The sequence below is a fragment of the Esox lucius genome, chromosome 17 (genome assembly GCF_011004845.1).
Source record: "Esox lucius isolate fEsoLuc1 chromosome 17, fEsoLuc1.pri, whole genome shotgun sequence".
NCBI lineage: Eukaryota > Metazoa > Chordata > Actinopteri > Esociformes > Esocidae > Esox > Esox lucius.
This window is the reverse complement of record NC_047585.1, coordinates 22,636,291-22,649,732: the sequence shown is the minus strand read 5'-3', so window position 1 is coordinate 22,649,732 and position 13,442 is coordinate 22,636,291. Positions and strand designations below refer to the sequence as shown.

Here is a 13,442-nt window from a genome sequence, read left to right as displayed (position 1 = left end):
TATAAGTTTTATCATCTTCTACTGTGAATTCAGTTTTTTGTGTTTGTGCGTGGCACTTTTCTCACATGAAATTGAAGTGTATGGTTGCTTAGCAACTGTGAACGCAGACCAGACAGACAGATCTGATAATGGTGTTTGCTTACCCTTCGATTTGTGTGCATGGATTGTATTTATTGAACAACTTTTCATCTGCCAATCCAATATTTTAATAGCAAGTGGATAACTGATGTGGCATCAGAAAGGATTCCAAACGATAAGCGTTCTGTTATCTCTTGCTAACTATAGTGAACTAACTGAGAGAGCTACTTTTCAGCTGCTAGCTAGCTAATCTAACATTGAAAACGTAATGCACAGTTAGCTCCATGTTGTGTGCCTTATGCCTGGTCAATGTTAATTTTTTCGGCAAAAATTGCTTTGATGCATTTTTGTTATAATGCTTATGTGACTCGAACGGGCTAGATTGTCACATTTTGGTCAGTTCAGTTGCGTTAGTGTTATATTGCCAGCTGCTGGAAAATGTCTGTTACTGTGCTACTTCTTTATAGTATATACAGAGTAACAGCTAGTATTTACTAAATATAGTAAGCTATATTTCTTTCATGCAATGAGCTTGCTCAATGCCTGAAATTGATTAAAATACAGTAAAATAAAACTGGTGGCCAATATTAATGATGATACTGATTTTTGTGGCAACTATCAATAGGTTATTCTATAGCCAAACATTGGTGTTAGATTTTGCCCAGGTAGCTTGTCACCAGTATTCTAATCTTGCCTGAAATCAGACATTCCAGCGAACAGGCAAACATGTCTTCAGAGTCAGTGAAGGTAGTTGTCAGGTGTCGGCCAATGAACGTCAGGGAGAAGATTTTGAATTGTAAAATGGTAGTATCAGTAGAGATGAGTGGATGTCAGTGTTTCATAAAGAAGCCAGGGACGAAGGAGGAGCCACCAAAACAATTCACCTTTGATGGAGCCTACTTCATTGACCAAACCACTGAGCAGATGTACAATGAAATTGCTTACCCGTTGGTTGAGGTAGGCTTACAATTAAATCCTTGCACATTTTTTCTTTTGGTGGATTACAAGCAGATCTGCACAGGCTCTTATGTTAACTCACCATCTAATATTAGACTTCTTGAGTAGATGATGTCACTGCAAAGACTGAAGTTTGCAACTCTTGTGGGACTAACACATGGGGTGGTGGGTTTGTTCTGTAAATCAGTAAAGCATGTACCTGCCTGTTTCAAATCCTCCATCATAGTTCTAGTTCTCGCCAAAACAACAACGGACCTCTAGCACTCATCTCAGTCATAAAGTAAATGTCCTCATTCCATCTCAAACCTATTAGTGACATCTCCTATTACCTACCCCTGTGAATCATTGCAGACCCATCCCACCATGGCCACCCACTGTTCCAAACATTTCCTCTGCCAGGTACAAATCAGTCAGGACCAAAAAACCCTGCAATCCAAACAGTTTTCCCTGAGTTCAGTCCCTCAGTAACCGCGACCACCTGCCCTACAAAGACTTGACAGACAAGACACCACCGAACTATTAAATACCATTTAAATAGTTGCACAATACAACTACCAAAACTATCCGTCTTCTCAACATTTACATTGATGGCTATACCTTACATTATGTTGACTTAAGTAGAGGTGCGTTGTCTGTCCCTGTTGGGTTTTGTCCCTATATGTTGTCTACCTGCAACTTTCCACCTGCTCAAATGTTGGTTATGTGGAAATGTTCTTAGCGAATCAAGGCAATTCTGTTGAGTTGGCTGTCATGGGGGCTGGGACTTTCAATTGTTTTGGAAATGTTTAAGTGTTCGGGGGAGGGCCTGTAAGCAGGAGTTTGGTGACTTTGAATGTATGTTTTAGAAAGTGTCACTGCCACAAGTATCACTGCCAGATAGACTATATAGCATATAGCCTAGACCAAAGCAAATCAACTCCAGTCCTAGATAACAAAACACTTTTTGCTTTTACTTAATATTTGATTGTACTCACATGGTGTCTGAGGTTTGAATCATTCCCATGTTAGAAAGAGAGGATGGATACAAGAAGTGTATTAACCTTTCAGGACAGAAATGGAATAACCCTGGCCACGGCCTATTGCTTAAGGATCTTTCTACCAGCATTCCAAGTTGTGTTCATTAATAATTGCACCAATAGACTGGTCCTTCTGCCAACAGGGGGTGACTGAAGGGTACAATGGGACGATCTTTGCATATGGCCAGACTGGAAGTGGCAAGTCCTTCACCATGCAGGGAGTGTCAGAGCCAGCTGCCCAGAGAGGGGTCATTCCGAGGGCCTTTGAGCACATTTTTGAGAGCATTCAGGTACAACCATGTCTTCTTATCTTTCACACCATGAAGAAACCCACCTAGGTTGAGATACAGTCTTTTTAAAACGTTTTGCATGACTGGCAGAGCCCATTTAGAGGCCAGCTTGCAATCTGCTCTGCGTCATGTGAATGGGATTCATTGGCAACAATCTTCCATCTCATTTCTTGGTTTTATTAATTTATTGTCTTCTGTGTAAGATAGTGCGCAGAAAATACAAAGTTCTTGGTGAGGGCATCCTACCTAGAGATCTACAATGAAGAAATCAGAGATCTTTTAGGAAATGACACCAAACAGAAAATGGAGGTAAGATATTTAACGAATGAACAAATCAATAGTTCAACAAATGAATGGGCATTTACCTTTCTGACAGTATTTCTTGGAATTAGAAGATAGGACAGGAACTGCTTCATGGGGAGATGGGGTGTTCTATTTTAGCCTGTTGACAGGGGAGTTTGTCTTTCTGTCTGTGTATGTGAGTTTCTGAAGGTCAAGGCACCTTCATGATGCAAGGTCGTGTGTGTATGTGGTGTATTTTTGTGCATGCGCCTTTTTGGGGGACCCCAGCTGAAGGAGCACCCGGAGCGAGGTGTGTACGTGCGAGACCTTTCCTTGCACACTGTGCATAGCGTGGCGGAGTGTGAGCGCATTATGGAGCAGGGCTGGGGGAATCGATCTGTGGGATACACCCTGATGAACAAAGACTCTTCCCGCTCCCATTCCATCTTTACCATCCACCTGGAGATCTGCAGCACAGGTGAGGTCTACCCCCTGTCTTTGCATCATCACCGCCACCATTCCACAAATTGTCCAAATCAGAGAGGACGGATTGCACAATATGTGTTCCAGTGTAACTCATTTGTTGCTTATAGCATATATTTCTAAATGTATGATTTTTTGTCAATTTGCTGACCCAAAATGTATTTGAGGGTACCTCAAACTCAAGAGTTTCTGATTCTCTGAAAATTCTACTGTTTGGGAGGTTTTTATGAGTAATACAAACTAGTGTGGAGGCTGGAATGTTGAGTCATATTTGGTGTTTGGTTGGCAATCTATGGAACCAAAATATGGATCAGCTGCAGAAACCCGAAATCAGGGTGACAAAGAAGGAACACATGGCCTGATAACTCCTAGCTGTCTGTGTCGAATGTCCACCTGGTCATGTTGTATTGATATCCACACGACAGCCAGAAGAGAATTCGCCACACCCCTGAGCCCAGCTCCTCCCTACGTGTCCTCCTAGGTTCAGTCTTGTCCCTTGGCTTACAGGCCGAACATTGCCCATCTATATTTGTCCTCTGGTCTCAGATGCAACTGGCGAGGACCACCTGCGGGCAGGGAAACTGAACCTGGTGGACCTGGCAGGCAGTGAACGTCAGTCTAAAACTGGTGCGACTGGGGAGCGGCTCCGCGAAGCCACCAAGATCAACCTATCCCTGTCAGCTCTGGGCAATGTCATCTCTGCCCTGGTGGACGGCCGCTCCAAACACATCCCGTACCGAGACTCCAAGCTGACCCGGCTGTTGCAGGACTCCCTGGGTGGAAACACTCGCACCCTGATGGTGGCCTGCCTCTCACCCGCAGACAACAACTATGAGGAGAGCCTGAGCACCCTGCGTTATGCTAACAGGGCCAAGAGCATCCAGAACAGGCCACGCATCAACGAAGACCCCAAGGATGCTTTGCTCCGAGAGTATCAGGAAGAAATCAAGCAGCTACGTGCCCTCATCTCCAGTCAGCTGAGCAATGGAAACCTGTCATGTGAGCATCAGGCATATTTCCACACTTTATCTTATCCATGGGAGAAAGAGTTTACGCAAAGGTGGTGGAAGTGCTAGATAAAAATTATATATATTTCTATTTTCTGTCGTACCATTTTTATCAGCACTTCTGGCTGGGCAGTTGACTGTGGGACCCTCTTCTGATCTGTCAAGGCCTCTGTCTAGCACCACAGAGGAGGAGAAGGAGAAGATTAAAGAGGTGAGTACTCTTCGACAGGGTTAGTTGATTGAGGGGTTACTGAGGAGGAGTTGATTAACTGAACTAATACTGGTCTTCAGGAGTACGAAGTAAAGCTGGCCAAACTTCAGGCTGAGTATAATGCTGAACAGGAGTCCAATGCCAAGCTCCAGGAGGACATTGCAGTCTTGCGCTCTTCATTTGAGAACAAGCTTTCCAGTCTAAAGAAGACAAGGGCCAGTAGAGGGCACAGTACTACCAATGCTGGTAGTATTACAACATCCCTGTCTATAGACAAATAACCAATCAGTTAATTATCAGACTGACATATGGTATGGACAGTGATTTAGTACTTTAGATCAGTGGTTCCCAACTCCGGTCCTCGGGTACCCCCAACAGCACACGTTTTGTTGTAGCCCTGGACAAGCACGCCCAATTCAACTCAATGAGAGCCTGATAATTAGTTGACAAGTTGAATCAGCTGTGCTTGGCGGGGGCTACAACGAAAATGTGTACTGTTGGGGGTACTTGAGGACCGTAGTTGGGAACCAATGCTTTAGATTATAGAATGCCTTGTTTTCTCATCACCTAGGGTCAGAGAACATCCTTATAAAACAAGCTATTGAGGAGGAATCTTTCTGTGTCCCTGCTGCCCCACATGAGCTTCCAGATGTGGAACCAGCTTTGGCCACGGTACCCATGACTCCATTTCATCTCACTTATGGATAAGAAGTTATGCATGTATTTTGTAGCGTTACACATTAGAGTGGAGTATCAATGCATCAATGAAGGATGTGTTTATCTCATCTTATAGCTGAACCAGACAAAGGCGTCTGGACAGATGACCGGTGTCCCAACAACATCTGAGAGGGGTGATAATGCAGACTCGTCTCTTATTGGCTGTCTGGATCAGAAGCATGTCCTGGAGAGGTGGGGCACCAAAACACTCAAACAATTGTGGTGAGGCTCAAGAAAAGATTCTTGAACCTCATCAAAATTGGGGGGGGGGGTATTTGTTTACATACTGGTTTCACCATTTATATAAAATATCATACAGAGTCCTATTTCTGGGCACCAAAAGTGTTTAGACAGATTCATTTGCAGATTCCAAATTTAGCAGTTATGTTTAGTATTTGGTAGCATCACCTATGCATTCAATAACTGGCTGAAGTCTGGACCCATTGACCCCACCAGACACTGGGTATCTTCCTTGGTGATGTTCTGCCAGGCCTGTTCTGCAGCCATCTACTGCTGTTCTTTGTTTTGAGGTATTTTTGCCATTAGTTTCAGCTTCACTAAATAAAAGGCATGTGCAATTGGATTTGACCATGAATAACTTTTTCTACTTTTTGACCATGAAAAACACCGTAGTTGCTTTAGAAGTAAGTTTGGACTCATTGTCTTGCTGTACAACCAAACAGCGCCCAACGAGTTTGGAGGCATTTGCTTGTACTTAGCAGACAAGATGTTTCTGTGATCTTAAGAAGTAATCATACTGTCATAAATGAAGACCAGTGAGACAGTTTCAGTAGTAGCAATTGTTTCAGTAGACCAGTGCAAATTGAACGCTTTTGTTCCTCACTCAAAACTTTCCTTTTCAACTTTTTTGGAAAGGAAAGAAAAAGGTGCAGTGGTCTCTTAATTTTTTCTGGAGCTGTATATAATTATTTTTTGAAAATAAAAGAATATAAAAAAATATCAGTGAAATTGGCCTTTTGCTGTTATTGTGGATGAAAACAAATTGTAAAACAGAAATCTAACTTCACTTAACAGCTACTCCAACACATTTCTTAGGACGTTCATTTTGCAGCACTAGTTTTGGTAGGAATGGTCTTCCATGTCAATTTTGGTACTTAGCTTACTTTTAGGTTGACAGAGAAGCTTGTGGGCATTGTGTAGTAAAACCACAACATGTTTGTGACGGTGGCTGGTGCACTGTCCTGTCCGCAGGCTGCAGCAGCTGGAGCAGCAGGTGGTGGGAGGGGAGCAGGCTCGGAACAAGGAGCTGCAGCAAAGACACCAACAGAGGAAGACCTTGGCGGACCAGAGAAAAAAGCAGCTCATTCAGGCCCTGGCAGAGAACCACGAGGAGAGTGATAATGTGATGCTCAATGTTTATGACTCCATCCAGGATGAAGTCCGTGCTAAGAGTCGGCTCCTAGAGAACACCCAGGGAAAGGTGGGACACATCTTAACTTTTAATGATTTCTTACTTTTATATTGAACTATGATATATATTAAAAAGTACGACCAGTCTGTATGGTCTATTTCTAAATGTTGTTATCCTAATGACACAGCTGAAAGCGGCCAAATTGGAGATTCGGGACTTGCAAATGGAGTTTGAGCTAGAAAGGAATGACTACCTGGCCACTATCCGAAGACTGGAGATGGAGGGCAAGCTGCTGCAGAGCCTGCTGGAGCGTGTTATCCCACTGGTTCGTCGTGACTGCAACTACAGCAACCTGGACCGCCTGCGGAAAGAGGCAATCTGGGATGAAGACAGCGCCTCCTGGAGCCTGCCTGAAGTGGTGGTGCAGAAAACGACCCTACCATCAGGTGAGCATTGGACAGAGGGAGAAATTATGCTGTGAAAATGTATTCAAAGCTAGCTGGACTATTAAAATGTCTCAGTGGATGGAGAATAACCTAGGTGGACTATTAAAATATCTTAGTGGATGGAATGTAACCTAGCTGGGTTGTTAAAATATCATAGTGGATGGAGTATAATCTAGGTGGACTGTTAAAATATCTCAGTGGATAGAATGTAATCTAGGTGGACGGTTAAAAAATCTTAGTGAATGGAATATTATCTAGGTGGACTGTTAAAATATATTTTTGACTTAGATGGATTAACTTTCAAGAGAATCTGGCTAGGCCTAGCCTATGCATTTTCCTTTGCAATGAACAATGTTGAATATACATGAGAACATGTCTAACTGCCTTGTACAAATCCTTAATATGTGACTGCCTGCTCCATCATTATCAGTTGTGTGGACTTCAGTCATACAAAAGTATGTACTGAAGAAAATATTTTAAGCTTGGTTAGTTATCAAACATATTTATCAACTCTCAGAACTTTAGCACAGTAGACCGTTTGAGCTAAGTTAAGTCACTTCTTAGGTTTACTGTGAATTTTCAATGCAACACAGTTTTCAATCTGCGTTCTACACAAAGGATCACAAATACCACTGTAGAATGCATTAACAATAGGCCTCATTTGGCAATTTATTATTGTATATTTCAGTGTTATTTCACCAGGTAAGTCAATTAAGACATTCAGTTGCAAGATGACAAGATAATAAATAATGTAAAAAAGAAATACAAATAAACACCCTATATGAGCGTGCCAATTCATTAGGTGGAATGAGCATTTAACATTTTTAACAATATGCTAGTTAATAGTTATAATGTTTACATTTTGTGTACCTGAGTATGCTTTATATTTCTTATATTGTCCATGTTGGTCCTTAATTCCACCAATCTGTTATGGGTGGCTATAGGTGTTACAATTGTGGGTGAGATGTGATTTCCTCGGATGATGCAGACTGTTTCTATGTTTACATACATGGATATTAGCCAATGTCACTGTGTTGGAGCTGTCTGTTTTATGAGGAAATTCTTTCTTTCAGCAGTAGCTCCTTCAGCTCAGAATCTCTCTGTACGGAGAAGCTCAGCGGCAGCCACAGGAGAATTCCTTCAGGTGTGTACTTTCACTTATACGAGGAGTAAAACTTCAAATATAAATGGCCCTTCATCTTGAACTTTCTTTTCTGCAGGACGAAGAGGACAGATATAAGGAGATGTTGAACCGTAGCGACAGTGAAAACTTTTCCAGCAACTACTTCAAGCTTAAGAGAGCTCACCAGCTGCTGGGCAGTGAGCCCATGAAGGGACTGGGTAAGACTTGGAGCTACAGGAGGATTACAAGGAGCTACATGCCTTTCACCTCACCTGACAACAAGGGGGAGAGATCTGTTAACCAGGAAAATACATACTGTATTTAGAACTCTCAGTATACACTCACCTAAAGGATTATTAGGAACACCTGTTCAATTTCTCATTAATGCAATTATCTAATCAACCAATCACATGGCAGTTGCTTCAATGCATTTAGGGGTGTGGTCCTGGTCAAGACAATCTCCTGAACTCCAAACTGAATGTCAGAATGGGAAAGAAAGGTGATTTAAGCAATTTTGAGCGTGGCATGGTTGTTGGTGCCAGACGGGCCGGTCTGAGTATTTCACAATCTGCACAGTTACTGGGATTTTCACACACAACCATTTCTAGGGTTTACAAAGAATGGTGTGAAAAGGGAAAAACATCCAGTATGCAGCAGTCCTGTGGGCGAAAATGCCTTGTTGATGCTAGAGGTCAGAGGAGAATGGGCCGACTGATTCAAGCTGATAGAAGAGCAACTTTGAATTGTTACAACCGAGGTATGCAGCAAAGCATTTTTGATAACATAACCCATTTGTGAAGCCACAACATGCACAACCTTGAGGCGGATGGGCTATAACAGCAGAAGACCCCACCGGGTACCACTCATCTCCACTAAAAATAGGAAAAAGAGGCTACAATTTGCACAAGCTCACCAAAATTGGACAGTTGAAGACTGGAAGAATGTTGCCTGGTCTGATGAATCTCGATTTCTGTTGAGACATTCAGATGGTAGTGTCAAAATTTGGCGTAAAAACAGAATGAGAACATGGATCCATCATGCCTTGTTAACACTGTGCAGGCTGGTGGTGGTGGTGTAATGGTGTGGGGGATGTTTTCTTGGCACACTTTAGGCCCCTTAGTGCCAATTGGGCATTGTTTAAATGCCACGGCCTACCTGAGCATTGTTTCTGACCATGTCCATCTCTTTATGACCACCATGTACCCATCCTCTGATTGCTACTTCCAGCAGGATAATGCACCATGTCACAAAGCTCGAATCATTTCAAATTGGTTTCTTGTACATGACAATGAGTTCACTGTACTGAAATGGCCCCCACAGTCACCAGATCTCAACCCAATAGAGCATCTTTGGGATGTGGTGGAACGGGAGCTTCCTGCCCTGGATGTGCATCCCACAAATCTCCATCAACTGCAAGATGCAATCCTATCAATATGTGCCAACATTTCTAAAGAATGCTTTCAGCACCTTGTTGAATCAATGCCACGTAGAATTAAGACAGTTCTGAAGGCGAAAGGGGATCAAACACAGTATTAGTATGGTGTTCCTAATAATTCTTTAGGTGAGTGTATAGTTTTTCTCTTATTGGAAACTGCAGGGGGCACTCTTATCCCGGAATTCAGAAGTGACAGTAACAGAATAAGGGCACACACATTATAATCTTATTAGTAACACTGCGGCATCTGTAACCACATGTGGATTACCATTTAAATCAGTCTCAATTTTGTGGTAGTCAGTTTTCCTTTACTACTATTTCTGAGTTATTATATAAACATTTAGTGTGCATACTGTCACCTGGATGGGGTTGTTTGTACAGGTCAAGGTGGTTTACAATAATTTGCTGTTAAGGAATGTTTGCATGTGAGTACAATTAATTTTCTGATCTTTCCTGTTGACCAGGTTGGAATCATGTGATCCTTCCTTAAACCATAGAAATTGCACTTTTAAAATAATTATTCAAATAATAGAACTTTTTTCTGAAATTCTAAAATATTTTGGTATCTATATATGTATTTATTTGGTTTGCAGTTGAACAACTGCAAAAAAAAATCTAAAATGTACAATATCCTAGCTAAATTGGCAAAGAAATATTAAAATGGCCAGATATTATTGGCACTTTCTGTAAGCAGTTCAAAATAATTTGATATCAAGCAGGTGATTCTCCTTTACTTGGGAATTCAACTCAGCTGCGATAATTTGCAGTTGCCTGCAGTTTGAAAACCACTTATTCAACCACTTTGAATAGAGAAAAGGATTTATTTTTTGTTGCGTGTGTACCACAATAAGCAGGAGAATTGAAAGAAAACCAGAGAATTGTCTGAGGACAAGAAGAAGGTTTTAGCCAAGCACGAACCGTCTCAAGAATAAGTATACAAGTCTCCAAAGTTCCTGTTTCCACATTTTTGCAATGTTATCAGGAAGTTTAAGGCCCATGCCACTGTAGCCCACCTCTGTGAACATTGCTGTGAAAAAATCAGATGAAAGATTGCAGAAAAGGATTGTTTGAACACTGGATAAATCAACTAAATCAAGGTACAACAGTTTCAACTCCCACCATCTCAATGAAAGGTGGCGGTATGTTAGAAGACCCACTGCTGAGAGAGAGACATAAGAAAGGCTGACTGTAATTTGCCAAACCACACTTGAACATGCCCCAATCTTTCTGGGACAATGTTCTGTGGACAAATTAGAACTTTTTGGTAAAGCACACCATCTCTTTGTTCACAGAAAACAAAATTTTAAAAGAAAAGAAAAGAAAAGTATTTTATGTTTTTGGAGTTGTTTTGCTGCCTCTGGTTCTGGGAGACCCAAACCCACTTCAAAAATCAACCAGGGATGGTTTAAGAGAGAGTCCAAGACTCCATCCTATTAAAAACCTGTGCAGTGATCTGAACAGCCTCCAAACAGCTGTTGGGAGGCATCATTCAAATCAGTGCCAACTGGAGTGTGGGCCACACTGCCAGTACAGAGGTGCAGGAAACTACACTATAGGAGTTGTTTGATATTTTTACCAAAGACTATTCTACTATTCTATTAATTCTAGGGTGTGTATTATTGTGTCAATGCCATTTTCTTCTGATTGCAAATCATATATTGGGTTATGTTATCAAAAACAACAGTTCTGTAATATTAAAGAATAAAGAATTGTCAAGACAAAATACTTACTGGTCAATACAAAATACTGGTCAATTCCAACAAATTTGGACAATTGGCAGTTATTTCAAGGAAGTGCAAATGTGCCAATACTTTTTGTCTAGTTAGTTTCAGTAAATCCATTGGGCTTTTCTGCCACTGACAACCTCTTCCCCTGCAGCAGGTCACTCGGCACCCCAGGGAAACGGGATGCCTCACCTGACCTCCAGTGGTTCCAACATTGGCGCCCCCATTGGCCCGCCTGTCAGTGCTGAATCCCTGCTGCCTCGACCCTTCCGCCTGGAGTCCCTGGGGATAACTCCACCCAGCGGCAAAGTGAAGAGGAAGAAGAGCAAAACAAACATCCTCTATGAGGGGAACTGAACTAGTGTGATCTGTTCCCCCCATGAACAGACACTCTTTATGATCCTTAGAGACCTCACTATTCATTGACCTGTTTAGAGTACTTACATAATCAATTGAGTGACCATATGATGGCAATAGTACACTGCTGCACCTGTGTTGACCAGCAATATAAAGGGACTTTTACAAGGTCTCTTTGACTTACAATGGGATGTCTGCTGTGTATTATCATTTGCACATTTTTAAATGTTGGTGAAAGTAACACTACTACCTAATACCAAACCCCATAGTGCTTGTACTGCCTCTGAATGCTGTGATCCAGTGGTTCATCTAACCTTCAATATATTACACTGCTCAAAAAATTAAGGGAACGCTTAAATCACACATTGGGTCTCGAACAAAATATATTAAAGATCAAAATCTTTACTATACATTGTGTAATTCATTGAGAACAAAATTACGTAACATGGGTCATTGGAAACCAAAATCACCAACCGATTGAGGGCTGGGTACAAATTCACACCGAAAATGTAAGTAAACAATTGAAATCACAGGTCCAACTTGTGTGAATTTCATCACGGCAACTCGTATAGTTGTGACTCAATAGTGTGACTCAATCATATGACTCTATAGTGAGTATGGACCCCACGTGCCTGTTTGCACTCCTGACAACGTCTGGGCATGCTCCAGATGGGACGGTGGATTCTCCATACTTTTCTCTTCCCATCATTCTGGTACAGGTTGATCTTAGTTTCATCTGTTCAAAGAATGCAGTTCCAGAACTCAGCTGGCTTATTTAGATTTTGGCAAAGTCTAATCTGTCCTTTCTATTCTTGAGAATTATGAATTGTTTGCACCTTGTATTGAACCCTTTGTATTTGCTCTCATGAAGTCTTCTCATTATGGTACACTTGGATAATTATATGCCTACCTCCTGGAGAGTGTTCTTCACTTGGCTGGATGTTGTGAAGGGGTTTTTCTTTATTACTTTTGTGTTCCATGGACGTCCAGGCGTTTTTGTATTGCAAAGCTCACCAGTGTGTTCTTTTTTTTCAGAATGTACCAAACTGTTGATTTGGCCACTCCTAATGTTCCTGCTATCTGTCTGATGGATTTTCTTTTGCAGCCTAAGGATGGCCTGTTTCACTTGCATTGAGAGCTCCTTAGACCGCATGTTGCGTTACAGCAACAGCTTCCAAATGTGAATGTCACACCTAGAATCAACTCCAGACCATTTACCTGCTTAATTGATGAAGAAATAACAAAGGAATACCCCACACCTGCCCATGAAACAGTTTTTGAGTCAATTGTCCAATAAATTTGGGTCCTTTGAAACAGAGGGGACTACATATTAGAGCTGTAGTTCCTAAACCCTTCCTCCAATTTAGATGTGAATACCCTGAATTAAAAGCTGAGAGACTGTGCTTTAAACCCATATTCATTATTTAACTGTTACTGTAATATATTTAGGTAATCAGCCAAAATAACAAAACTTGTGTCAATGTCCAATTATTTTCAGACCTAACTGTATATATATACAGTGGGGAGAACAATTATTTGATACACTGCCGATTTTGCAGGTTTTCCTACTTAGAAAGCATGTAGAGGTCTGTAATTTTTATCATATGTACACTTCAACTGTGTGATACGGAATCTAAAACAGAAATCCAGAAAATCACATTGTATGATCTTTAAATAATTAATTAGCATTTTATTGCATGACATAAATATTTGATCACCTACCAACCAGTAAGAATTCCGGCTCTCACAGACCTGTTAGTTTTTCTTTAAGAAGCCCTTCTGTTCTCCACTCATTACCTGTATTAACTGCACCTTTTTGAACTCGTTACCTGTATAAAAGACACCTATCCACACACTCAATCAAACTAACTCCAACCTCTCCACAATGGCCAAGACCAGAGAGCTGTGTAAGGCCATCAGGGTTTAAATTGTGGACCTGCACAA

General features: G+C 41.5%; 1 protein-coding gene across 3 annotated transcripts; it reads left to right on the top strand.

Annotated features, from left to right (window-relative positions):
- Positions 1–121: 121 nt before the first annotated feature.
- Positions 122–11,868, top strand: kif17 (kinesin family member 17). Of its 3 annotated transcripts, none has more exons than XM_020055350.2 (14): positions 122–1,035; positions 2,195–2,341; positions 2,549–2,650; positions 2,912–3,101; positions 3,653–4,105; positions 4,230–4,324; positions 4,405–4,570; positions 4,896–4,996; positions 5,118–5,233; positions 6,254–6,482; positions 6,601–6,859; positions 7,936–8,003; positions 8,080–8,200; positions 11,296–11,868. In XM_020055350.2, exons 1-14 carry the CDS (start codon positions 805–807, stop codon positions 11,496–11,498), a joined length of 2,481 nt encoding a protein of 826 aa, XP_019910909.1. In that variant the 5' UTR covers positions 122–804; the 3' UTR covers positions 11,499–11,868. The 3 variants fall into 3 exon arrangements, with proteins under 3 accessions (XP_019910909.1, XP_019910908.1, XP_010880062.1); XM_020055349.2 differs by having other exon boundaries at positions 7,933–8,003; positions 11,299–11,868; XM_010881760.3 differs by having other exon boundaries at positions 7,933–8,003.
- Positions 11,869–13,442: the final 1,574 nt, after the last annotated feature.

What these genes read in the sequence shown, in the direction of transcription:
- kif17 (XM_010881760.3), top strand. Translation starts at nt 805, where the DNA reads ATGTCTTCAGAGTCAGTGAAGGTAGTTGTCAGGTGTCGGCCAATGAAC. An exon ending in TTGCTTACCCGTTGGTTGAG is followed by an intron (nt 1,036 to 2,194) that starts GTAGGCTTACAA and finishes TTCTGCCAACAG; the next exon opens with GGGGTGACTGAAGGGTACAA. An exon ending in TGAGCCCATGAAGGGACTGG is followed by an intron (nt 8,201 to 11,295) that starts GTAAGACTTGGA and finishes CTTCCCCTGCAG; the next exon opens with CAGGTCACTCGGCACCCCAG.